General features: G+C 37.9%; 1 protein-coding gene across 2 annotated transcripts in view; it reads right to left on the bottom strand.

Annotated features, from left to right (window-relative positions):
- Positions 1-260: 260 nt before the first annotated feature.
- Positions 261-27,634, bottom strand: part of RSPO2 (R-spondin 2) — a 159,187-nt gene continuing 131,813 nt past the window's right edge. For both annotated transcript variants that reach the window (XM_045453900.1, XM_045453899.1), the window contains exon 6: positions 261-2,072. In XM_045453900.1, coding sequence (XP_045309856.1) covers positions 1,960-2,072 — 113 coding nt within the window. In that variant the 3' untranslated portion in view covers positions 261-1,959. The remainder of the gene's footprint in view (positions 2,073-27,634) is intronic.

Genomic DNA, 27,634 nt, shown 5'->3' with positions numbered 1-27,634 from the left:
ATTTCACAGATGAGGAACAGAGACCTGGAGAGATAATTTGCCCCAGGCTACTCTCAGAGTCTAGATTAGAACTCAGGAGTAGAGATTTTAGAGCCACACTGCCTAACCACTCCATTCCACTCTAGTGTAATGTATAGCTAAACTATTTAGTTCCTTTTGGTAACATTTGTGTTTTTGTAAGGATCATTATTTAGGGGTAGAGTTGTTAAAGTATTTCTTTTTGCTCTAAATGTACCTCTAAAGAAAACTTCCACAAACAATAATTTTGAAGATTTTTAATGCATGAAAAGAACATCTCAGAAACAGAACAGATATTGACTTATTAACGATGAAGCACTATATAAAGGAGCCCCTTCCCCACTTAGTAAATAGGAATATAGTGTAAATAGACATGAAACGAGGTGAGCACTTTAGGGTTCAGTGCAAACCCTAAAGTTGTGTACAACATTCATATATGGCTTATTATCTCATAGCAACAATATTCTCATAATGATGTATAGGACATTGATACTCACTGGTAAGATGCTTTTGACTCAAAACAAAAATGCTGAAGAGGTAGTTTTGCCAATGCAAGGTGAGAAAAAATGCTTTACCTTGTTTTTTCCTTAAACATCTGTAACCATTTTTTTGTTTTAATTTTCGTCTGAATTAGCCAGGAAGATAATGATGCTTTTATAGAAGAAGCCAATTCAAAGCTCTCTGAGAGCTGATTTCCTCAAGTGTATGATGATGTTTTTGAAACAACTGCTCCCAAAGTCCCCAGGGAAGTCTCCATCGTGTTCTTCTGTCTTGGAGAGGATACGGATCTGGCTCAAAGGAGACCTGTTAAGATCTGAGCAGCAGTTACAGGAATTCATACTGTTTTCTTCTCAAATTCTATGCATGATCTCACGATGGTAATTTCTACAGTGACCCAAGAATATTGGTAGGTACCCTGTCCTGGTAAGTCAGGGATGGCTTTAGATAAATATGTATATATATTGAAGCTTGAAACAAAAGTTTGAAAATCTCTCTAGCTTCTGAAACTGCATGATGAGTACTAGAAGGGACTACATGTAATTCCTCGCGTTTTCAATTGTGTTTCATAAAGTCATCACCTCTTAGACGTAAAGGGAGTTTTAGTTTCTGCCTGACACATGCTGCTTTATCTGTAGGAGGAGAGCTGGAGTGGGGAAGTTCTACTGATATTCAGATTCTTTGACACTGGTCATTTGAGCCTATGTACAAACTAGCTTATCCTATTCTTACAATGAGAAATAAGCCCTCCAAGAAAAGTTACATTCCAAGGGGCAACGAAACATCCGTCAATTCGCACAACTAGAAGTCATTTACTGGACGATGGTTAGGAACATCTAGAAACAAAGTGACATAATATTAATCAGGTATGACTTGTTACAGGAAAGAAGGCATAAATACACAGTAAGAGGTTTATCGATGGCCCTACAGATTATGTACATGTTGGAGCTGATGTGATACTGAGCAGGAATCCCTGGAGCATACCCCCAGCTAAAAGCAGATATCCACATACATTTATCCTTGCAAATACACAACGTGAGAAATCAAGATCACAGGTGAAATAGCACTTTGCCTGCGGAGTGTCTTCTTTCCCATAAATATGCACAAGTCTGTTCTCCAGTGGTGGTCTGGGGCCTCACGGCCGTTGCCTCTCCATGGTGCCACATTCCCTCCGTGCATGTGGAGCCAAGGCACATGCGGGACACCCACTCCCTCTTCCACCGATTCAGGCCGTGAGCTCCTGCCTTCACAGTCTCCAGATGCAAATTGAAGCATAAATAACAGAGACCACGCTCGTGGCTCCTCCTTTCACAACATTACTGGGAACAAATACTGGTCAAGGCAGCATAAACGCCACACACCAGTGTCCAGGCGGGGAGAGTAGCTTTGTGCACTTTTGCAAAAACAAAAATCCCCCAAAATATAACCTACATGTCTCCTATTTTACTGATGAGCTCTGTCTGTAGCTAGGAAGACACTGTGTTGCTCCTGGGCTCTTTCTATCAGCTTCCTCTTCTTTTTCTTGTTCTTCTCCTTTGCCTTTGGGGCTCTCTTTCCTACAATGAGGGAAAGAGAAAGAAATGAAGACATGTCAGAAAAGGCTCTTTCTCTAGGAAAGAAAACACAAAACATTAAGAGTTTTACACAAAGCCCATCTGGAAAACATCACCTATGGAAAAAGCAGCCTCAAAGAGAAAATTGTTCACATTAATTTTGACGGAATAATAATAATTTACTAAATTGGATATGCTGTCTAAAACAGAGACTGATCTTCCTGTTATAGGGAACTGGCATATTTAAAAACCTCCCAGCGGCCTGATCAGTCTTGCAAATATCATCCTGCCACAAAAATTCCATTTATCCCCTCCAACTGCTAACAATGCTACCCTTTACTAGACATCTTTACATCTTTCTACTGCTCCACAGGTCAGTGGGGAGAAAGAAAATAAGCATCTATCTACAGTAAATATACCAGAAGTTTCAAACTCCCTTTTCCCTGCCCCCCTGGGAGAAAAAAATGTCTTGCTTTTAACATTATTCCCTCCCTGTTCTCCAAAGGCTGGTGTATGAAATGACATAGGTGAAATACTTTCTTCTTTTCTATAAAAATTCATGGGGACATCACTCCTTATGTGGCCACGGCTTCTTCTACAAATCCCCTGGAATAAGTTATTCTTATTACGGTGAACAAGAAAAATGCTCGTGTCTGAAAAACTGATGACATGTGTCTTACAACCAGAAGATCACCCACCACATAATCCTATTTCTCCTCTTTGCCTTCACAACCAGGAAGCCCAGACTGTGAGCTAAAGGGGTGAGGTTTGTCTGCATCAGGAGTTTTTGCATCTAGTCTCCCTTTGCCTCTGCTGTATTTTACTTCTTACATCTTGTAGTCATGGTTTATAGTTTTTACAAGGTCTCAGCTTTTCTTTGCAAGCATGTATACTTAAGAATGTGAGAGCAAAGAATAGCAGGCATTTATTTGTGTTAGGTCCATTTCCCTCTTTGGTTCTAAACACATAGGAATCATGGAGGTTTTAAAACAGTAAAGAGCATCAAGGGTACCTGTATTTTGCAGAAATTACAATACACCCTCAGTACAGAAAGATTTTTCCCTCAACAGACTAGTGTTTTAACAGTATAGTCCTGCAAAACTTTTCTCTTCCTGTGTAGTAATCCGTACCACAAATAGGACATTCACTTCTAATGCATGCTTTCCAACCTTCCCACCCTTCATTACAGGGCCATATCTGGTCAGCTGTTCAGTCTAGACAATGGAGATGGCAGCTAATGTAAGAAATGTGAAAGAAACAGGCCAGAAGTTAGGGAGATAGATCCATGCCTTAGGAAATCAGTAACACTAGATTACAGAAGGCTAGGAGATTTCTAAATAAGGCAGATGTTTCTCATATATTATCTTATTTGAGCATGGAAAACAGTCACATGACTGGCACATAGTTGATATTCGGTGTGTGTGGAGTAAAACTTTATCACAACATAAAGAATAACTTATTTTTAATAGGACACTACAGTAAAATAATCAGAATATGATGCCCTCACATTAAATTATTAAGGTCCTTGAAGTTATTTTCTGGTTCTTATTAAATTCTGGCATTAATGTTATAATGGCAGCTTGCCATCTTTAAACATAGTTAATCCTACCCAGTGAAACCTTAGTCCAAACCATCATTAATCAAAGAAGCTGTAAAGTTACAACTACTTTAGTAACATTATATCTAATGATGAGACACACCTAATGAGGTCGGAGAGATTAAATACTTAACATAAAATTATATATTTAGGGGCGCCTGGGTGGCGCAGTCGGTTAAGCGTCCGACTTCAGCCAGGTCACGATCTCGCGGTCCGTGAGTTCGAGCCCCGCGTCGGGCTCTGGGCGGGTGGCTCAGAGCCTGGAGCCTGTTTCCGATTCTGTGTCTCCCTCTCTCTCTGCCCCTCCCCCGTTCATGCTCTGTCTCTCTCTGTCCCCCCAAAAATAAATAAACGTTGAAAAAATAAAATTTAAAAAAAAAAAAAATTATATATTTAAAAAGAAGCATCAATTATTTTTTCTAAACAAAAACCTTAGTTAAAATCATTGCTGACTACATTGTAAAAATGAGCTCATATTTGATTTATTTAAAGCCTAGAGTTTCTTTTAAAGGCAAATTGAAATTGAGTACATGGAAAAATAATTTTACTAGATTTTTAAATGTGTTAAGATAAAAATATATTGAGTATTTGTTAAATCGTTTCACATTCACCATTTTAATTTTTCATATGAAAAATGTGTACTGCTTTCACTAACAGAAGATCTATACTGAATGACTGGAAATTCTTATTTTAAGAGAGGGTCAATTTCATGCCACTTACCTAATAAATCATTCTGATGTAATTGTCAATATTGAATGGTCTTTGGGTTTGCTGGCTGATATAAACATTGTGTGATAGGAAAGTTAACTCACTATTTGCATAAAATAGTTCATAGCGTGGCCAAAATTTCAGCAATGCTTCTGAAAACTTATATAAGTTTTCAAATTGCACAATTATTCCATTGGCGATAAGTTATATAGTACTGGTTCCAAATAAAGATGTTTTGGGAGACCTAGTTACAACCCTAAAAATTTTCCTCAAAAGTCTCTTTTGAATGACACCTCTGTGCTTTTGGTTCATTGCTTGGTTTTCTTTTTGGTCAGCCCCATTTCTCATGTAGGATATATTGCAAATACCAAAGAATTAAGATGGTTAGCCAAGATTTGACCACGGATAGGCCTTAATTAACTGAAAATATTTTGTGGTTCAAAGTAGGCTGTTTTGACTTAAAGTCGAACTCGAATAAAAAAAATATTAAAATATAACCTAACCTAAGGTATAAAAAAGGTCTTGTACATATTTTCTTCTGAACTCTAACTGGTAAGACTAAAGCTAACTGAAAATATATATCCCTGTTTTTATCTATATATTTGAAAATAAGGTATTGGACATACAAGCATGCTAATTTATATTTCCTCCTTTTTAGACTTGGAGAATGCCTTGTACACTTTCAAATTAGTCTACATCCTTAAGCACGTTCACCCTGTACAGGAAGCATCTAAAGGCAAGTATGATGCCAGTCACCCAAATTCAACTCATGCATTTAACTTTCTTTTTAGTTCATGAACAACCACCTGGAAAATACACTGCCCAAGATCAGCACAAAAAGGTTAGAGTTTTATGAGGAGATTGTCAACCTCCAGGTATGTCCAGCTCTAATGACAAATTCTGCATATCTTTGTCCTGAGTGCTTTAAGAATACAGTGGCCTTAAACAGACACATGAAGATACTCAAAATCGCTTATCAGGTAAATACAAATCAAAACCACATGAGAGACCACTTCACACCTGTCAGAATGGCTAAAATTAACAACTCAGGTGAGGCTGTGGAGAAAGGGGAACCTCTTGCACTGTTGGTGGGAATGCAAAACTGGTGCAGCCACTCCAGAAATCAGTGTGAAGGTTCCTCAAAAAATTAAAAATACAACTACCTTATGACCCATCAAATTGCACTACTAGGAATTTATCCAAAGGATAGAAAAGTGCTGATCTGAAGAGGCACATGAACCCTCATGTTTATAGCAGCTCTATCGACAATAGCCAAAGTATAGAAAGAGCCCAAATGTCCATCAACTGATGAATGGATTAAGAAGATGTGGGGTGGTGTGTGTGTGTATACACACACAGAATGGAATACTACTTGGCAATGAAAAATAATGAAATCTTGCCATTTGCAACAACATGGATGGAACTGGAGGGTATTATGCTAAGTGAAATAAGTTAGAGAAAGATATCACATGATTTCACTCATATGTAGAACTTGAGAAACTTAACAGATGAACATAGGGGAAGAGAAGGAAAAATAAGATAAAAACAGAGAGGCAAACCATAAGAGACTTTTAAATACATAGACCTGAGGGTTTATGGAGGTGGGTTAAATGGGTGATGGAAATTAAGGAGGGCACTTTTCAGGATGAGCACCAGTTGTCATATATAAGAAATGAATCACTGAGTTCTACTCCTGAAGCCAAGATTACATGGTATGCTAACTAGAGAATAAAAAAATAAAAAATAAAAAATAAATAAAAATACAGTGGCCTTGATAAATCACTATCCATTGAATCTCTTCAGCCCTGTCTTACAGATGCAGAAGACTGGCTAGATATTTTAGTTGTTAAGGAAAGCAATGGGGTTTAATACAGAAAGGCAGAATGAAGAAGAGCTGGTAGGTAAGTATGGTCTGTAACTGAGATAGCATCACACTTGTGACTCCCAGTTTTTACATTTACAGAATGAAGATGCCATGATCCTTTTTCATCAGAGAGTTGTCTAAAATATCACAAGATCATCATCAAAATGAAGTTAGAACAATACCATCAAAACCACGCTCTAACCAACATAATTACATTGACTTGCACACATGTGGAAATGGTCCAACAGGATAACCTATCGACTCTTCTACAGAGAAAGGTGAACAGCCCCTTATGGAAATACTCCTAACGTCCAGCTGTAGATTACTGCTATTAGAATCAGAAATAGGGTAGATTCTTTTCAACCAAGATATCAGGCAGACTCACAAATTGCATGAAGCTGTGAAAATACTGACTCCACTGCCTGGCAGACATGAATTTCATTCCTTCATAAACCCCAAAGTTGAGGAAGGTCTTCAAAAGGTTTTTCCTTCACTAGGTTTAGGCAATAGTTTTTCCTAATTGGAACAATGGTTCTTGTACATCCCCAGGAAGGCTACAAAGGTTGCCTAGGATTTCCATAAAGGTGATTAAGTGTTTTGAGGAAGACTTTCTAATTGTAATGCAATGAAAGAAAAGTGAAGAAAAAATTCAGTAGCTTTGACTATGAAAAAAATAACAAAATCTCCCCTTTCATCTCTACACACACACACACACACACACACAGGAAAGTAAGTAACAATTATGACAAATGTATTTCTACTCTTAGATCCATAATTGTGACAAAAGTGATCATCTGAAACCAGGACGAATTCCTATTAAATTTTAATGACAATTTTGTGATGCTAACTTGAAACCTGGGCTTCATTGTATTTATGAAATTCACCAGGGGGACTTGGGGATCATCTCAGAGATCTTGTCATTCTTCAAAGCAGCTCAAGAGGGACAAAAAGGTCAGGTAAGCACCACACTGGGGGATTTTGTTGTACTTCAGAAGACACATGTAAGTTAGAACAGAGAAAGTTGCTTCCGCATCTTCACAAGGACTGAGTTGTAGACGATGAATAACAATTGAGCAATTTCTTTTTCTCACATGGGCAACTTGAGTTTGCCCAAGAGTGAGTAGCAACAGAGATTTATTTATTTAAGGGTGATTGATGATTCTCTGGGAAAATGCCAGTTTGGCTCCTAAATATTTTAAAAGCTCATATAAAAATATACAAAAGACTTAAATATAATCCATAAGGGAAATAAAAACAGCTAATATAGTAACCAAATTTCACAATTAAAAATGCCAAATGAGTTGCTACTGCCAAGATTCACGTGAGAATGTAGAGAGACAGGCATCAGGATGCATTATGAGAATATAAAATTGATACAGTCTTTCTAAAAGCCATCTGGCAATGCATACAAAAGCATTAAAATATTCATAACTTTTTATCCAAATTTAGGAATCTGTCCTAGGAAAATAACCTAAACTTGGACAGAGATTTATGCATATTTACTATAAAATTCTGAAAAAAAAATATCCTAAGTTATGGAAATTTCCTACTACCCAATTTTTCATGACCTCTCTTTATGATTACTGAAATGTGTTTTCAACTATGAAGTATTTTGTATCTTAAGGCGACAGCAATTAAATTTGCTCCCAAGGGAAGCTGCATGTCCCTAAAATTTATCATAAATAGATTATAAGGAAAAGGATATAATACAAAACATTCCTCCTCTGGTGGTAAGCAGACTTTTTAGTGGAATGGTCAATCCTAATTGGATATAAGATATAAAAGCTTAACAATTCCTGGACTACCTAAACACTTCTGGCATTAAGGATAGACATTAGTTCACAAAGCTGCTTTAATCTAGAAAGGCGTTCAAGTAGGCAAATATGATGAGCATTACTGGGATCTACCACGGCATGTCCTACATAGCCTGAGATCAAAATCTTGCACTGTCTATAATACTTCTGAATAACATATTAATGGTTATTTTTACATTAGCTGAGACTCCAAGGCAAGACCTTGAATAAGTAAAGCAAATGAATCCACTCTGCCTCCTTATTCATAGTACAAAATTCTTTAATTCGTGTTTTTAGTGACATTTATCTGCTTTTTAAGAAATAACCTCTCTTACACTAAAAGTATTGCACAGACAAATGTCTCTGGAAAGGACTGGCAAATCCTTCAATGACTATTTCCTGACTGTGATCAAATTTTCTTTGAGAGCAAAATAATCCAGAAACAAACCAACAAGTTTTGCAGTGTTGAAAAATAACAAGTTACATACTAAGGAGATTTCACTGGTCATCTTCAGTTTCAAGACATAATGTGGAAATCTGCCAAGTAGTCACTTAGTCATTTCATCTTTATAAAAGAGCAGGTGCTTCAAAAACCTACCCATCATCTTCAGATAGCTTGCAAGTAGTTGTTCACTTTCAAGGTTATTAGTGGAGAGGGACAATCATCCAAAATAGAAAATGGTTGACAGAATGGACTTCTCTAATCAAACATGAAAATCATTTAGAATTCCTATATATATTTATGATAATTTATTTAAAAAATCAATAAGCCAATTATGACTGTTTTACTGTTCAAGAGTTTGCCACGTTTTTATTGTAAAAAAGGAATAGTATGAAATGGATTTCTTTGTCCATAAGACCTCTACACTCTTCCTATGAAGCATTTTATTGGGCATGAAGTCTATTTTGTTGAAAGGAAGCCCCATTTGGTTTTAAAATCTTGTTTCATATTCCATATAATGAAAATGGAAGAAAATCTAATCCTAAAGATCACCTGAACCCTTATGAATTAACTATATCACAACTAAGCATTCCCGGACATGGTATTTCAAATTTTCCCTATTTTATAGCTCTGAAGAATATCTTCAGGTATATAACATAACTTATAAAAGGGGCAATAAGATATTCCCAAGACCCTACAAACTCATTTGAAGTGCCAAGGACTACAGAAAAGTAATTTGAATGGATTTGGGTTTCTTCCATATAATTTTGGTCATCCATTTGATTTAAGCTCTTAGATATCTGGTATTCAAAAAAATATCAAAGACAAGATCCTATAAAGTTTAAGACAGATGAGAATAAATAAACAAGGAGAGGTGGTTTCAAAAATACCTATTTTTTTTTCATAATAACTAAGTTCATCACAAAGACAGTTTCAAAGTGGCAGAGATTAAAATTATACTCTACAATTTCACTTGTGTGAAAAAATACCACAAGGGGGCAACAATTCACTTTTACTAGTATCTCTGGTGTAAAAAGTGTGCAGGCCGGGGAGCTTTGGAGCTCTAACTTCTTAAACACTTTCTTTTAACCCCAGTTGGAGGCTTTTTTTTTTTTTTTCTTTAAAGCTCCATAGTGGACTAAAGGATACATAGCAAGGTCCAAGTGCAGCACAAGGAAAAGTGTAACTGTAATCCTTTAAAAAGATGTTTGAGGGTCAAGGGAGCTAATGAGAGAAGAAAAGTCAAATGAATTTGCTTTTCAAATGGTGATTTAGGGAAAAAGCATTATTCACACATCCAGGTTGCCATTTTCTTATGGGGCAGTTAATATAAAATATCTGCAAAGAACATGTCCTTTTCTTGGATCTCTTATTTATAAGAACAGAATTGTAAAACTAAAAATTATCTTCATTATCTTCTGGTCCAGGGGGTGTACACAGATTTAAGAAAAGTATAAGAGCTGATTGTCAGGTGCTGATTGAGGACAAAGGGCTGTCATCAAGTTGGCCTCCCAGGATGATGATCATTTGGCCAAATTGGGAAGGTAGAGAGACAGAGTATAGCAGATATGTTCCACCCCCTGCTCTAGTACAACTCTGCCAAGTGTTAAGATATGAAGCAAATGAGGCACAGAAAAACTAGAGCATCCTAACCAAGCTCCTATAGCTATTTAGCAGCTGCGCTAGACTGGGAAGCAGGTTTCATATTCTTTAACAGCTTTAAAGATTACTGGCTAAGGACACAGTTTAGATTTTTTTTTTCCAAGAGAAAAGTCTTAGAAGACAACTAATATTTCTCTGACCCTCTTCATAACTGAAAACCCCTTATGAATTGCATAAATAGCATCTGTAACCTAAGACTTTCTGTAAATGTATACTGCATTGATTCAATGCTTATTCTTTTAGCAAGGTGCAATCTATAGGTTTCCTGGGTAGCGCAAATGAGATGGTGGTCATTCCTAATATGGACCATGCACTCTAAGTGCTTTACACATCTTCTTGGTTAACTGCATATTGTGAAAAAAAATCAGTATTCAAACCATTCTGCTAGAATGTTGTACAGCTATACACCCTAAATTTACTAAAAATTTGCAGAAAAATATAAGGCTCATTTGGTACCCTTAAGTCAGAAAAACATCCAGTTTTGCAGAGAAAATGATATAACTGATTTTATTTGATTAGGACCAATGGGATAACCAGAGAAGAGTTTCAAGTTCCTCCATAGCTGACTTCATGCTATACCAGAAGATACCTTTTAAGATAATTCCATTAGAATAAGAGGATTTAATACCCTCTTCTTGGTCTTCAATCAATAACCATTAAAGAAAAAAAAAAGGAGTCCAAGCTATTATATTTAGGACTATCATCATATGGCAAGCATTTATTTAATTTGGATTCCAAACAATTTCTTTGGAACTTGAAGACATACTTACAAGTAAAATGAATCAGTAATTGCTACATATTAGGTAAGTCCAAGAACGGGCTATCAGTCCAAGCCTACTGCTCCACCTAAGGAGTGAGCCTTACATGAAAACAGCCAGCACAGGAGAACATAAGGAGGCACATGTTCCATGAAGGATCATAAGTGCATTCCCTCCTCTGTGCCCTTCAGCACTTTAGACCTCTCTTGTTAAAACATTTATCACTTTCTGTTGCAATTTTGTTTGCCTGTATACCATGGCTACTATGTGAATAACTACGCATAGCTACATTCTAATGCCACTAGAGTCCTGGTTAGACTCCTGGTCTTTCTAAAAATCATGTTGCAGATAGTCATTCAAACTTATCTCAACTAATAAGAGGAATTAGAGCAAAGATATATGGGCTAGATCTACACACTGAATGTGGTAAAGAACCTAACCCACCTGGTCTTTATCGTCTATCATAAAATGAACTCTCTTGCTTTTCCTGGACTCCACCTGGCTTCTGCCCTCAGCATCAGTTTACACATGGTCTATGAAGGCAACCCTAGCCCTGAGTAAACCCCATGACCTTTAAGCTTTGTAACAACCTCAGTCTCTAGTCTTGATTGCATAGTCCCCAGAGAGGGAATCAACACACCTTGCCACAGAGTCATCGATGCCTGGCCAGCCCATGGATGGGTCACACCTAGGTCTAGTCTGGACTGGGGGGAGTCACATGACACTAGACTGAGCAGGCATCTAGGATACATGGTTAGGACATCAGATTGGGGGTCAGACAGTCCTGGATTCAAAGTAAAGCTCTTCCTCTCAGAAGCTAGTGATCTTGGAGCAGTTATTGTTTCAAAGGCTTAGTTTACTCATTTCTAAATTGATATCAATAGTACCACCTATGAGGGGCAAAGAAAATGTGTGTACAGTTCCAGACACTATACCTGCCACATAAATGCTAACTTATGTGAGATGCCTCATGTGTATTATTTATAATCCTTATGACAGCCTGCAAGGTAGGCATTATTTCCATTTTGCCAATGAGGAAATAAGTTTAGAGAAGTTAATAGCTCAAAATCACATAGCTCGGCAAGGATTCAAACCAACATCTGGCTGATTCTAAAACCTGTATTCTTTCCACTATACTATTTGCATCCCTTGTGCCCAGCAAAATGTCTTTGATCTCATAATCATTTAAATGGCTGCTGAACAAACAAATTAATAAGTAAATACTAGGATGAAAAAAAGCATCAATCTTCCCAACCAGTCCCCCAGTATATCAGGGTTCCCTTGGGCCACATTAGTTTCCCCATGGGCCTGGCCCTACAATGTATACTTCTCATTTTAATTCTTCCCTGGGGTTAAGGCATTCAAAGCCTCAGTTTCCTGAGGTCAAGCAACACATTTAGCATTTCCAGCTCAGTATCAACAGTGTGCCCATGGTAAAGCCCAAGGGAAGAAAACACAGGATGTTTCTCTTCCAGCTGAGAATTGGAAGTTTAGACCTGTGGTTCCAAAAGCCAGTTCATGGGCCAGACATAGAATCCTCCAGGGAGGTTTTTTTAAATATAGGTTCCCTAGCCATCCACTGACTCCTGACTGAAACCTCCAGGACAGAAAATCCAGAATTGTTTTTAAGCTTCAAGAGGTGATTCAGCACCAAGTTAAGAGTATACACAAGTCGAGAGTATAAAACTCTGAGGAAAAGGACGTGGGCAGGAGAAAGAACTTTGGAAGAGGATGGAAGAGCACTTCAAAGTAAATGACAACCTCCTTCCCAACTGAGCTGAGAAATAGCTTCCAAATTGTGAAATGAAGCAAATTTCTTTGTGCTGGGACTCCCCTCCCTTGGTTCCATTTGTGATGATGCCCCAAGAAAGCAACAGAAATCAAGCTGCCCCTGTGTCAAGAGGAAGGCACACAGCCAGGAAAAGGGCCCCTTATCTTTATGCTCAAGCTAAGGTGTAGATCACTCATGTTACAGATGACTCATTTCTCCTGTGGTTATATACCAGAAACTTGCTTTACTTTACTCTATGTCTCAATTCACCCAATTAACAAGATTCTGGGTTTTTTTGAAAGACAATCTAATTAGTTTGCAGAAATTCTAAAGAGTTGGACAAAAAAAAAAAAAAATTTGCAGTTGAAAAAAACTATTATAGGAGCACCTGGGTGGCTCAGTGAGTTAAGCGTCAGATTTTGGCTCAAGTCATGATCTCATGGTTCATGGGTTCAAGCCCCACATCAGGCTCTGTGCTGACAGTGTGCCTGCCTGGTGATTCATTCATTCATTCATTCTCTCTCTCTACCCCCCTTCTCTCTTGGTCTCTCCCCCACATTCATTCATTTCTCTCTCTCTCTCTCTCAAAAATAAACAAACTTAAAAAAATAAATTTGAACTATTATCAAGTTGGGGGACTCTGTTTAAAGGATCTATATCTATATAGATATAGATATAGAGAGTATATAGATATATAGAGAGTATATAGATATATATCTAGGATATAGAGTTGGCACTTCAAAAACTGGAAAGTAATTCCCTTTCAGACCAGGTGACACAAATATTGTGTCAAATATTTAATATGAGAGGTATTAAAATATTAGCTGTATTGAAGGAAGCATATTACAAATCCTTTTTTTCTTTCAGAAAGGTACTCTGAGCTTCTTCCAAATTATTAAATCATCATCATGTAGGTGTTAGCTAATCACCACCACCACCACCACATAGGTGTTAACTATGTGCCAGGCAGTGTTTTATGTACAACTCATTTCATACTAAAAATACCTCTGTGAAATAGATAGTATCTTTAGTCCTACTATGCAGAAAAGAAAACAGAAGATCATAAAGGTAAGGTAACCTAAGATGACAGAGCCAGCGTATGGCAGAGTTCTGATTTGAACTCAGGTAGTCTGTTCCCTTTGTTTACCCTCCTTATCCATTGGGCTAATCTCTCTCTCATCACCTTTGTGTGATATAAATGTGATGTCCTGAGAGGTAAGAGAGGAAGAAGCTCAGTGTTACAACATCCTTCCCTTTAATCAGAGGCACCCACAAACCCTATGAACAGGTCATTCACGGTTAAATGCCTGGACCATCAAATTCATAAAATGAAGGCTGGGCCCATCATTGTTTTGATACAAGACCAGGATGATAAAGGGCATTTTTTTTCGCTGTTATTCTTGCAGAACATGGAAAGTAAACAAGTATTTGCCAAAATGAATAGTCTCTGTCTACAAGTAAAAACAAAACAAATGTTATGGTCAATGTAGAATCTTTGTCAACCACCCAAGCAGCAGTGATGGATCTCAATTAGAAGCAAAATACTGGACAAGGAACTCTAAATAACATGTTCAACACACCTAATGATTATTAGAGACATCAAATCTCTAAAGTTTCAAGAAGTCTAAAACTTTGCTGAGTTATCTTGAATCCTAATATCTTTGTCTGTGATTGCCAAATATTAAAAGAGCAGAACATGGGTAAGGATTTTTATAAACATCCTAATCTTTAATAAATTAGCTTTATTTCTCCTCAACTGAAAATGGTAATTTACTCTCCAGAAGTATATTGACTTTTAAGCGTAGAATACAAAGTAAAATCAAAGGAAGCTACTGCACATGTACATACATACATATACACACAATAAGTATCCATAGTATTTCCCAAGCATTGCTTATATCACTATACTCTAATCAGTTTTATTTAACTTAGGTGTCAAAAGAAAACATGAGAAACCAAAAGTTTACAAGTAACATGAAACGATGTAAGACCTAATGGAAACAATTTAAAATGAATCATCACTGAATCAGATATCCAAGAGGAGATTCACATTCCAAACAACTATGTTTATAGTAAAGACATCGCCTGGAGTTCCATGAAAAAAAACATATAGAGAAATCACTAAGAATTTATGTTAAAAAAAGGCAACATTCTCACCATCTTAGCAGGGCAGCAGGCTCAGGACCTATGTTTAAACATGAGCTAAATGCATCAGTGTAGTTGAGTTAAAAGTTAAAAATGCCTATTAACGGTTGAAGTCATGCCCACCAAAACTGTAGGGTGGGCAAAGTGCTGTGCACATTTACTATACTCAGATACTGCATCCTCATTTGGCTTTCAATCATTTAAGCCAGCCTGTCCAAATGAGGGGACCAAAAATGAAGTTGGTTAAAAAAAAAAAAAAAAAAAAAAAAAAGGACTTTAAGGAAAGACTGTGAAAAAAAGATGTTAAGGCTCACATATAAAAAAATCATCTTGTAAAAGAACTGTGTTCTACCTTTCACTATTATGTTGCTAATTAAAAAAAGTTACAGCTACAAAGATAGAACATGGTTATAATAACTCCTTTATCAGGGAAGTCGGAGACTGAGTTATTGAGAATAGAAAGCTTTCCTGCTTTACCATTTTCAAAAATTAGGTTAGCATTTTTTTACAGTAGTAGTACAGAATTCAGTCAGAAGACATTTATGGAAATCACTTCTAATCAGTTTGATTCTAATACAAAACTGACAAAATGCATGGGTAATAAATGTAAGGATTAATACTTATATTTTGATACACTTAACACTTCATAAAGTATTTTAAATTGCCTTAAAGTAGGCATTTTCCACATCTTCCTATAAAAAAATTCTAAATCTCACCAAAATAATGCCCAGGGCTCATGATTTACATGTTTTCTTAAAAGCTAAATTAATTATAGCATTAATCAAGTTGTTTTAAAGACAACTGCAGCTATATTTTAATGACCCTTCAATTTAATCTGAAATTCTAGGTCACTGACAATTTCAATAGCAATGAAGTAGTCCATCCTAAAAATTACCGTGCACAATTTCTCTGAGGGATGCATGTGTATGCATCTTTATAAGTGCACGTGTGGGGTGCCTGGGTGGCTCAGTGGGTTGAGCATCTGACTTTGACTCAGGTCATGATCTCACAGTTTGTGAGTTCAAGCCCCGCATCGGGCTCTGTGCTGACAGCTCAGAGCCTGGAGCCTGCTTTGGATTCTGTGTCTCCTTCTCTCTCTGCCCATCCCTCACTGTGCTCTGTCTCTCAAAAACAAATAAATGTAAAAAAAAAAATTTTAAGTGCACATGTACCTAAAACATATCCCTCCATAAACTACACCTGGGTATACTGGTTGAGAAGACAGTTTACTTAAATATATTTGTGTGCATCATGGAGCATTTAAAATTCTATTTTGTAAGGATTATGGCCAAATTACACATTAAATAAAAGATTAAAACTTCTGGGGAATTAAAAACAGTAAACTCAAAAAGAGTCGCAAAATCTCTATGGTAAAATTTTATGGCTTGGAGTCATAACTAATCAGTGCTATTTTTCTGGCTCTGACAAAACAATTTTTGCTTGAACAGCAAAGTTCCTTTAAGGGTACAGGTTTTATGCCATGAAATATGGAAAAATAATTCCTATTAACTAAGGGCAAAGCATGACTTAAGAGCTCTTTCCCAGTTCCTGTATTTACAAACAAAATATGGAAAGAAACAAGTCCAGATGAGAGGAAGTTGTATGGTAGGAGGGAGGGAGAAAAAAAATATCATGGATTCTATTTAACTCAAAGACAAATGGGCCTAGGGTACCATTTCATAAATACCTCCTCATTTAGATATCAATCCCTAAAGTCACCCAAATGACAGGGAAGCATTTTATTTATGACAGGATAGGATTTTCAAAGCTTTACTGTAAAACTACCTGTTAGAACTTATAAGCTGATATAAGTATAACTTTGTCATAAATCCTATTTTAAGGATTTCCATTATAGAAACACCAAAGAGACTTATCATAAAGTCTCTAAAAACATAATCCTCTAGGAAGTCTGCAATAGAGATGTTACAAAAACAAAATGGCAACATTTGGATCATATGTCATTTTGTTCTAAGCATTAAAGTTAAGGTACAAGTATGATGACTATAGTTAACATTGTATTGAATACTGGAAATTTGCTGAGAGAGACTTCAGGTGCTCTCATCGAACACACACACACACACACACATATGTAGCTATGTGAGAAGTTATGTAAATTAGCTTGACTGTGGTAACCATTTCATCATGTATATGCATATCAAATCAGGTTATACACCTTAAATACAATTTTTTTTTAACAAACTAAAAGAAAGTGGATTTTCAATTTGGATATTAGGATATCATCAATGACGTCAAAGAGGAGTTCAGTAATGCTGACAGAGCAGAGACGAGACTGGCAGGAGTAAGTCAAGAGGCAGAAGTGAAGGCTCCACTAGAGACTGCTGTTCCAAGAGAGAGATGGAAGCGGATAGCAAGGGGTTATTTAGAATGGGAAATCCAAGGTTTTTGAAGGCTGAGGAAGAGAACCAAATAGAAGATGGGCTATGGTTTCTACTAAGGCTAAAATGTATCTGGCCACACTCCCATTACCAAAGGAATAAAAAAAAAAAAATGCAAAGAGAAGGGATTCTCTGAAGGCAAAAATGTATTAGCTACTTATCTGGTAACATTAGATTCAAGTGAGGTAAACTAATTCCTGTATAACTCATTCTGTATCTGGAGTGCACAGAAATCCAGAAGCCACTGACATGTTTAATAACCTTGATTCCTAATTTCTTCCTCATACTATCTTTCCTAGATATCTTCACAAGATAAAGACAGAAAATTAATATTCTAGTAGCAAAAATTGAATGTATTCTGTGTCAAACTGTGACAATAAAAAAGTTAAAGTAAAAAGAAAATATCTGTGCATAAATCTTTTTTCAATTTCATTCCATATAACACCACAAATTGAGCATTTCACAAGTTGACCACACTGATTGACTGAAACTCTGTGGCTTTTCCATTGAGTAATGAGCATTCCCTAGTGCCAGCAAGGTTTTATTTGAGGTAGGAATTTAATCATTAAGCTTATCTAAATGTATAGTGTCAAGCAGATGAAGAGTTCTTTACTCATATGCTACTTTGGAAGAATTTTATATATTATCAGTTAACATTGGTATACATGTAACTGTACACATTAAAACTTAAGTGCAATATGTTAAAATATAGAGTAGATAAAAAGCAATGAAATAATTCATCTATAGGTCTAATTTAAATGTACAATGGGGGCGCCTGGGTGGCTCAGTCGGTTAAGTGTCTGACTTCGGCTCAGGTCATGATCTCACAGTTCGTGGGTTCGAGCCCCGCATTGGGCTCTGTGCGGACAGCTCAGAGCCTGGAGCCTGTTTCGGATTCTGTGTCTCCCTCTCTCTCTGCTCCTCCCCTGTTCACACTCTGTCTCTGTCTCAAGAATAAATAAACATTAAAAAAATAATAAATAAATAAATAAATAAATAAATAAATAAAGTACAATGGGGTTTTTTCCCTGTTTTTTCTTCTAAGAATTTTATGGTTTCAGACCTTATGTTTCAATCTTTAATCCATTTTGAGTTAATTTTTGGTGATGTATAATAGGAGCTTAAATTCATTCTTTTGCATGTGGATATCCAGTTTTCCTAACACCATTTATCAAAGAGACTATCCTTTGTATTCTTGGCTCCCTTGTCAAATATAAGTTGACCATATATACATGTGTTTATTTCTGGGCTCTCAATTCTGTTCCATTATTCTAGGTGTTTGTTTTTATGCCAGTATTGTCTTGATTACAATAGCTTTGTAATATGGCTTAAAATGAGTAAGTGTGATGCCTCCAACTTTTTTTCTTTCTCAAGATGCTTTAGCTATTCAGGGTCTTTTATGGTTCCACAAAAATTTTTCCATATCTGTGAAATAGAAATTTTTATATTTCTGTGAAAAATGCCATTAGAAATTTTTTTTTAGAGGTAAATTGCTTTTAATACAAATGTTCTTTATAGTTTTGCTCTGGTGTGAAAGTTATTTTCAATCAGTTGAATTCAAAATCATGGTTACAAATATGGAGGTCTTAAAAGGGGAAAGAAGTTAAATTTCCAGATGAATAAATTTACCATATCCCATTAAAAACATTTGTGGGATGGGGCGCCTGGGTGGCGCAGTCGGTTAAGCGTCCGACTTCAGCCAGGTCACGATCTCACGGTCCGTGAGTTAGAGCCCCGTGTCAGGCTCTGGGCTGATGGCTCAGAGCCTGGAGCCTGTTTCCGATTCTGTGTCTCCCTCTCTCTCTGCCCCTCCCCCGTTCATGCTCTGTCTCTCTCTGTCCCAAAAATAAATAAACGTTGAAAAAAAAATTAAAAATAAATAAATAAATAAATAAATAAACATTTGTGGGAGGTAAGATCAAATTTTATCAATCCACTCTGGGAGAGAGACTGCACTGAATTCTATAGATGCCTCTGGGTAGTATAGATATTTTAACAATAGTAACTTTTCTGATCCCTGAACATCAGATATCTTTTGATTTGTCTCTTTCGTCAGAATCTTATAGTTTCTGGCGTATAAATCACTCACTTCCTTGGTTAAATTCATTTATCTTTTGATGGTATTTAAATAGGACTCTTTTTTTTTTTTTAATAGATCATCGCTAGTGTTCAAAAACGCAGCTTACTTTTGTACGTTGATTCTGTATCCTGCAACTTTACTAAAGTCATTTACTAGGTATAACAGTTTTGGGATGGAATCTTGGATTTTATATACACAAGATAATGTCATCAGCAAACATAGTTTTACTTCTTTTTTCTGATTTATATCCCTTTTATTTTTCCTTGCCTAATTACTCTGTCTAGGAATTCTGGTACAATGTTGACAAAGAGTGTTAAGAGTGGGCACCCTCTCAACTAAATAACCACACGTCCCTGGTGACTGCTGCAGAGGTCTGCAGAAGCTGTAAGGGTTGTTGGGAGCCTCAGTAACAACTCCAGGTTCAGAGGCTAGGGACCAAAGCAGGCAGCAGTGGTGGCTGGAGCCGGCGGCTGGCATGCATTTGGCTGCAGGGAACCAGCTGCAGGTGCCTGATTAGTGGCAGAGGCCTATTGCAAACACACACACACACACACACACACACACACACACACACACACACACACACAGTGGGAGCCAGGACAGGTAGCAATGGTGAAGGCCAACTGCAGATGCCCTGGACACTCTGGGGGCCCTGGCTATCAGTGTGCATGACTGTGGCTACTGGTTGTGATCACTGGTGCACAGCAGTAGAGGCTGGTGTCAACAGTCAGGCTGAGGGTGTGTGAGTACATAGCTGGGATAGTTAGCTACAGGTGAGTTCAGTGGTACAAGCCAGTAACAGAAGTCAGGGCCAGATCAGGGTCCATGGGCAGCTGCGGGATCCCTGGCTATGTATATGCCCTCCTGAAGCTGAATGGTCCCTCCACAGGCATGCATGTGGCAGTGGAGGCCAGTGTCAGAGGTTAGTCTAGAGGCATGCAGGTATAAAGCTGGAGGTGATAGCTGCAAGTGAGCCCAGTGGTACAGGCCAAGGACAGGAGCCAGAGCCAGATCCAGAACTGCAAGCAGCTGTGGGGGCCTTGGTTATAGGCACCTACTCTCATAGCTCTAAGCTCTTGCCATGGATGGGCACGTGACAATGGAGGCTAGCACTGGGCATCAGACCAGCAGCATTCAAGGGCGCAGGTGGAGGGGCTAGCTTCAAGAGCACACACAGTGGTGAGGATCAGCTGGGAGTGTTCTAAGCTGGTGTCTTGCACTCACATAGCCACAGGGACTGGCTTTCTGTATGGGTCTTGGGCTTTTGTCAGGGGTGGAGGGCAGGGAGTGGGTAGGGACTCAGGCAGCTGCATCACCAAACATGAACACTCGTGGGGTGAAAACTAGTGAAATGTGTCGGTGATCTGGGTAACCCTGGTTTCTTCAGTGGTGAAAGCTACTGGGTTCATCTGCAGAGCAGGTTGTCCCTGGGAACTGAGGTTCCTCCCACTGTGTGGCTGATACTGGTAGCCCCTGCTTTTAGGCCTTGTTCCTAGCCATCTGTATACATCTCAGCTTTTCTGGTCTCTGGATGGGGTGACAAAAGTGGGTCCTTCACGCAGTACCCCAAAAGGCTGAGAAAGCTGAGAGGGGAATTCTTCCTAGCTGGGTGTTCTCTCTTGGCTCTGAGCAATGCAGTCATGGGGGATGGAATGATGAGGCCCAAATGAAACTTCTTTCCTTTTTTGATCATTTACTATCAAGTATTTTGTCACATGGGTTGCTGAAGTTTCTTAAGTGGACTCTAGAGCTCTCCCAGAAACGTTTTTGTTTGCCAGTCTTTGTGGAGAATGAAGGCTGGGGTCTCCTCTGCCATCTTGGCAATGTCATCAATAATGGTCTATTTTATAAACTGAGTGGTAGGTACAGGGATTTTGTATTTTATCATTGTTCTTTATACATATCAATTATTTGTACTTTTTGGTAGCTACATTTATTTTAAAAATACAAAACTGGGGCACCTGGGTGACTCCATTGGTTAAGCATCTAACTTTGGCTCAGGTGATGATCTCACGGTTCATGGATTTGAGCCCCACAACAGGTTCTCTGCTGTAAGCACAGAGCCCGCTTTGGATCCTCTTCCCCCTTCTTATTCTCTCTCTCAAAAGTAAACAAACGTGGAACTGGAGGGTGTTATGCTAAGTGAAATAAATCAGTCAGAGAAAGACAGATATCCTATGTTCTCACTCACATGTGGAATTTGAGAAACTTAACTGAAGACCACAGGAGAAGGAAAAAAAAAAAAGTTACAAACTGAAAGGGAGTCAAATCATAAGAGACTCTTAAATACAGACAACAAATGTAGGGTTGATGGGAGGGGCAGAGAGGAGGGGGAAATGGGTGATGGGCATTGAGGAGGGCACTTGTTGGGATGAACACTGGGTATTGTATGTAAGTGATGAATCATGGGAATCTATTCCCGAAGCCAAGAGCACACTGTATACTCTGTATGTTAGCTAACTTGACAATAAATTATAAAACTAAAAAATTTTTAAAAAACACAAAATACAAAATCACTGTAAAATGTTTTTTTTATAAAAACCTCTAAGAAATAACCATTGTTAACCAAAGACGTGTGTATGCACTCATGTGTGTGCTTTAAACAAAAATGGTTCTAGATCATGAATGCTAACCAACTACTTCATTTCTTAGGATATCTTACAAAGATTTTTTTCAAGAAATGAGAATATGAACATCACACTTTGTAACTGTTGCATATTTCAGTGTCTTTATGCCCTTTCACTACAGGAACCGTCAGTACCTGGATCTAATCCATTCCTGAAAAAAATGCTGAATAGCACATTTTTGGATAGTGGAGCCTGTCTTCCATTTTGAAATGGAAAAAGTTTATTTCCAGTTTATGAAAATACCTTTCCCAGACTATCACTAATAAATATATAATAAAATAATTTCCCAGACTATCACTAAAATCCTTAGTGAACATCTATGTAACAATCCAACCAAGGATTTCTGAATAAAAATAATTTAAATAGCCAAATTACCTCTTTAGTAAAACTAAATAAACTCTTCCATAGGTGTATTTGTGTTAAACCAAGAAATGGCACTCTATGGTATTCGAAAGCTTCCAGATTTAGGAAATAAAGTGAGTGGTGACAAACACTTTCCTCCTTGTATGCATTTGCCACTCCTTCACCCAGAGGTGGAGTCTGTTCCCTGCACCCCACCCCCCCACTTTGAATTTGGATTGGCCTTAACAACTTGCATGAGAGAGGTGATTTTCTGGGACTTCCTAAGAAGCCTGCAGCTTCACTCTGGGTCCACCCAGAGGTCTCACTGTGAAGAAACCCAAGCAAAACACATGGAGGGACTATATGGAGAGAGAGACACTCAACCAGCACCAACTCTTCCAGCCATGCCAGCCCAGGAGCCACACGTGACAGGAAGAAGCCTCCAGATGGAGGCATCTTTAGCAGTCAATGGACACAGCAGAATGAATGTCCCCAAGTGAGAGCCTCCAAATGCAACCTGTCAACTCTCAGATCACCAGAGACGATAAGATTTCTTTCATAAGCAATAATTGTTTTAAACTAGTAAGTTTAAGCTACTAAGTTTGGAACATTTGTCACGCAGTAATAGATAACCAGGATATGCATTATCCTACTGGGAGAACCACAGAGGGGAGACTGAAATATGCCACACATCCTTCTTGCCTGGGTTCATGCCCTAGTTAAATGTTTGTGCTGGCAAGTGCATGTGAACTTATTATGACAGGATTTGTTTCACAAAGCTGGAGTAAAGTTTTCTGCAATTACAGCAAATACTGCAATGGTGACAACTCAGGTGGCATGGCACATCAGTGAAGACAACTTGGCTGTGTTCCAAGATTATCTAGTTACATCTTCATCTTTCAAAATGTAGGTGCTAGTCTACTCTTTTTTCCTTTTGACACCAAAAATGTAAGTCTCAGGACAGTCTGACTTTGATTTTTGTGCTTTGGATGTAAAGTACTTTCCTATAGATGGTTGTGGACTTTTCTCTTTATCCCTTTTATTCAAATACTTTTGTCAGTCTGAGGCCATAATCTCTGGCTCTATAAAACTGGGCCATTTTTCAACTGAGACTTTTTATTGTTGGTCTCTATCATCTTTCCTGCCATAATTTTCATCAATTTGTCCTTGTCTTCTCAGATTTTGTTTCTCAAGATTTTCCTCCATATTGTTATTCTGTTTTCCAAACAATCAATTCTGTACTGGACACTCCCCAATGAAAACCCTATGACCGCTCTAGGTTTAGCTTCCTTTGGGTCATCTGACCTCACTTCTCATCGGATCACCTTATCCCTTGATCTCAGCCCATGCACCACTGCTTCCCAACCTAACTTATGAAGAATAAGTCTTCCCTGCATCCTACTGACAAACTAGTTTGTCCCTACTGAGGACAAACTTTTTCCCTAAATTTTTCTTCTGTTCTTCTCATGCAGGAATATCAGGAATCTGAACTTGGCAAAGTTTCTGAATGATTTTCCTCTCATTACGTGACAATTACACATTTTTTTTCTCCTCAAAGAAGGGCAAGTCTACTCAGGATCTAGGAGATAAATTGTGAGGGCTGCCTTTGGGCTTTCTCTCTGAACGTTTGGGTGTTGGTTAAATTCTATTTTCATCCCAACTCATGAGTGGCACTTGATATGCCCATTCCCCAACCTAATTCAATGTTTAGGCAACTTTTCTCTGCTCTAACTATGCTAAATTAGAATTGAACCTTCTCTTACCTACTGTCTGGATTTCTAGAATACTGAAGTGAAATATGTTAATTATAATCTTTACAGTCACTCCCATCAGGGTTCTTTCTGTCATCCCCCTGACTTATATACCACTAAAAGGAACCACACTTTCCAAGATACAATATGTCACCTATTTCTTATGCATTTATTTTCTGGGAGTTGGTGAAGATTTGTAGGAAATTGCAAGACAAACATTTTAGAGAGAAAGGTTTAAGAAAGAGGAATCTGGCTTCATGGACAGTTTATCCTTGTCATTAGGAGCACAAGCCCTGAAGCCAGACCCTCCAGATCAGAATCTGGCTTCATTACTTAACTTGCTCAAACCACACAGCTAATATTGGTCATCTCTGTACCTCTATTTCCTCATCTGGAAATCGGGAATAGTAACAGTATCTAACCTGTACAGTCATTGCAGTAATTAAGTGAGTTAACATCACTTAATGTAGTATCTGGAATATTAGAAGTATTCACTATTATTTATAATTACCATTCTGTTGTTACAAAGAAGTCATGCAACAAAAGGACAAAAAGGACATCTGTCCAGTTCTCTCATTGGCAGAGAACTTTCATTTCTGACCCAGGGTCCACTGGTTGGGAGTGAAGCCATTTCTAGATTTCAGGTAGACATAGCTATCAGAAGCATAACAAATGGCCTTCCACTTCTGTTTTTAAATTCAGTCCTTTTGGTTTTTAGTTGTTGGAACTTCCTTCTGGATTTTAGGGACAAGTCAGGTTGGGTGGTGGCCAAGGCAAGTCCATCTAGTTACCATTCTTAACCAGAGGACATTGAACATTAGTTTTATGTTCAAATATTAAAACTTAAGTTTACATGACTAAGAACAGCTGTCAAGTCCAATTCTGTTTTACTTACACCAATGGTAAATGTCAAATTCTAAAAACCTCCTGACTAATCAGAATTATTAAATGCAGGACAGAATAGATCACAGTGCTGGCCAGGATTCTGAAGGTTCATCTGCTTCATCCATCTGCCTTAAAATATGTCTACATCCATTTATCCTGGACAGAGTATTTTAGAGACCCAAGAGAATACTTAAGTATTTTTAACAACTTTAAGTACCAAGGAACCCTTGACTATTTAAGCTCTACACCCTCTTCTGTGGTTAAGTACAATTTCTCAGAGAGAAAAAAAAAATCATTGGCCACCAGGTTTCATATAATCTTTATGCCTTATTAGATCATCCTTTACTACCCTTTTAAAAAGTATATAGTTAACAGATGTAGTACTTAGCTGACAAAGTTTGCATAAATAACTGGCTTTATATAAACACATACTGCCTATTCTTCTTTTGAAAGGTCATATTTATTTTAAACAAGAAACTAAAAATTTAGTCTTGCCAAATTATATAAAGCTTTCTAGCCTAACCTTTTGATTCCCTTTACTAGAGGTACTTACATTATTTTAAAATAACGGAACTGGGAGAAAAGCCATTCCAAATTTTTATGTATGGAACATTTAAAAGTGGTGAGTTCCTAACATGGATACTTTCCAACAATCATCTTAGTTCAGGAAAGCAATACAGCATAGAGGTTAAGAACATGCTCTTTGGGGACTGAGAGCCCTGGCATAAACCTGAGCTCTGCCACTTTTTCTCCAAAGTCTCACAGCTAGTATCTTCTCTAAGCCTTGGTTTCTCATCTGTAAGATGTGAGAAATAGTAGTTTCCTACCACATAAAAAAAAAAAATGTTGTGATTAAATAAGAAAATGAAGTCTGAGCCCAGTTCATGGCACATAGTAAACACTGAATATATGTTGGTGGCCGTGGTAGAAATGGGGGGTGAGGGGAATCATTGATAACAAAAAAGAATATCAATGACACCGAGAGAGAAGGAATGACCTTTCTTAAACCAACCACATGAGACAACGTAACTCAGAGTCAAACCACAGAGTAGGTTTGACCACAAGCCCTGACACTGTCGTAAGCCCACATTGTGGCCCTGCAGTCCCAGCTCCGTCTTGCCACGGACTATTGGTTTTCTGACTTCAAGAGCAGCTTCAATTTGCCCCGCCCACCTCTGATGAATGGTAACTGCTGGTTTGAATGGGATTTCCTTTATGTCCTCTGACTTAAACAGCATCACAAAAGTAAATTTTGTTGTTTTGAGAGGGTAACACTACAGAAGTACTTCTGTCCAACAAAGTGAGGATCATGCAACAAAAGGAAAACACTCAAAGGAAAACAAATGTGTAGAGGAGATAAATTCACTTCAGGATGGATGTTTACCAAAAAAGAAATTACACCCACAGTTCTCTCAGTTGGGGACCAATGGCAAGTTACATGCCCCCTGTTTAGCAGCTGAAAGTCAGCCAGATCCTGTGGCTTGGCTCCCTCACAAGCTTTAAATAGACGAATTTGCAGAACAGCACCCAAGTAAGTAAATAATGTGCAAGCTGCTCTCGGCTAAGAATAGGGAAAGAGAATATAGAAATTTTTCAATAACTACAAGCTTGAAGAGATTATACAGATAAATGGGTTCAGTTTTACTAAGGTAGAAAATATTCAATTAAGTTTCAAAATCTCTGATGGACACTATAATTCCCTCCTGGGGCAGCTGGGTGGCTCAGGTGGTTAAATGTCCGACTTGGGCTCAGTTCATAATCTCAGTTCATGAGTTCAAGCCCCACATCAAGTTCTCTGTCAGTGCAGAGCCCACTTCATATCTTCTGTCCCCCTCTCTCTGCCCCCACTAGCACTCCGTATCTCTCCCTCTCAAAAATAAACATAAAAAAAAAAAAGAACAACCTCCCTTCCTTCCTTCCCCCCATCATCTTACAATGATCTGGGACAAGTTGTAGAAAACTTAGAAACATAAAAATTTCATCTTTTCAAAAGCTGCTTGGCTGCTTTTTTTTTTTCACCTATCCAAACAGGTTTCCCACTATGAAGAGAAATGCAAAGCAATTAGACTATTAACTCTGATTTTAAAGAAGGTATTAGGCAAAATATCTGCTGGAGAGGAAAAATGTTGCCAGTGGAGATTATGAGGTCCAATTCAGCTAGAATATTCATACAAAGAATCCATGTTTCTTTTTCCCTGCCTATTTTGAGCCTTCTGGGTGATTCTGATGCTCTCTGTGGTTTGGAAACCACTTCTCAAGTACCATTAGGATTGCTTTCTCCATATTCTTTTAAGTGAACTGATGTTATCAACGTCATTCCTAGGTAACATTAACATATACACAGACATTACACATTTTGCATGTGTTAACCCATTTAATAGTTGTCACAACATTGAAGGTAGATATTATCATTCTATAAATGGGGGAACAAAGGGTTGTGAAGTTAAGTAGCTGCCAAAGTCACAAAGCTACTAAGCCAAGGAACCAGAAGTTGAACTCCAAGGCTTTTGCCTTTAAAAGCCTGGTTATGTAAGAGCTTCAAGAGTTAGAAATAAAGTAGGAATGGAGTATAGGAAACTGGGTTTGCAAGAAGAATAAGGATAAAAGAGGATCTAAGCTTTCCAGGCTCTCTTGGCCAGACCTCAGTCCTTCTTACTGCAGTACTTTCCCAGCGCTCCCAAGTTCTGGAGGAGCACAGATCCTGCAGTTTTGAACTTACGGCTGATGAACATTGTTAAGTCCAC

Source organism: Leopardus geoffroyi, chromosome C3 (genome assembly GCF_018350155.1).
Source record: "Leopardus geoffroyi isolate Oge1 chromosome C3, O.geoffroyi_Oge1_pat1.0, whole genome shotgun sequence".
Taxonomy (NCBI): Eukaryota; Metazoa; Chordata; class Mammalia; order Carnivora; family Felidae; genus Leopardus; species Leopardus geoffroyi.
This window is presented reverse-complemented; position numbering and strand designations above follow the sequence as displayed.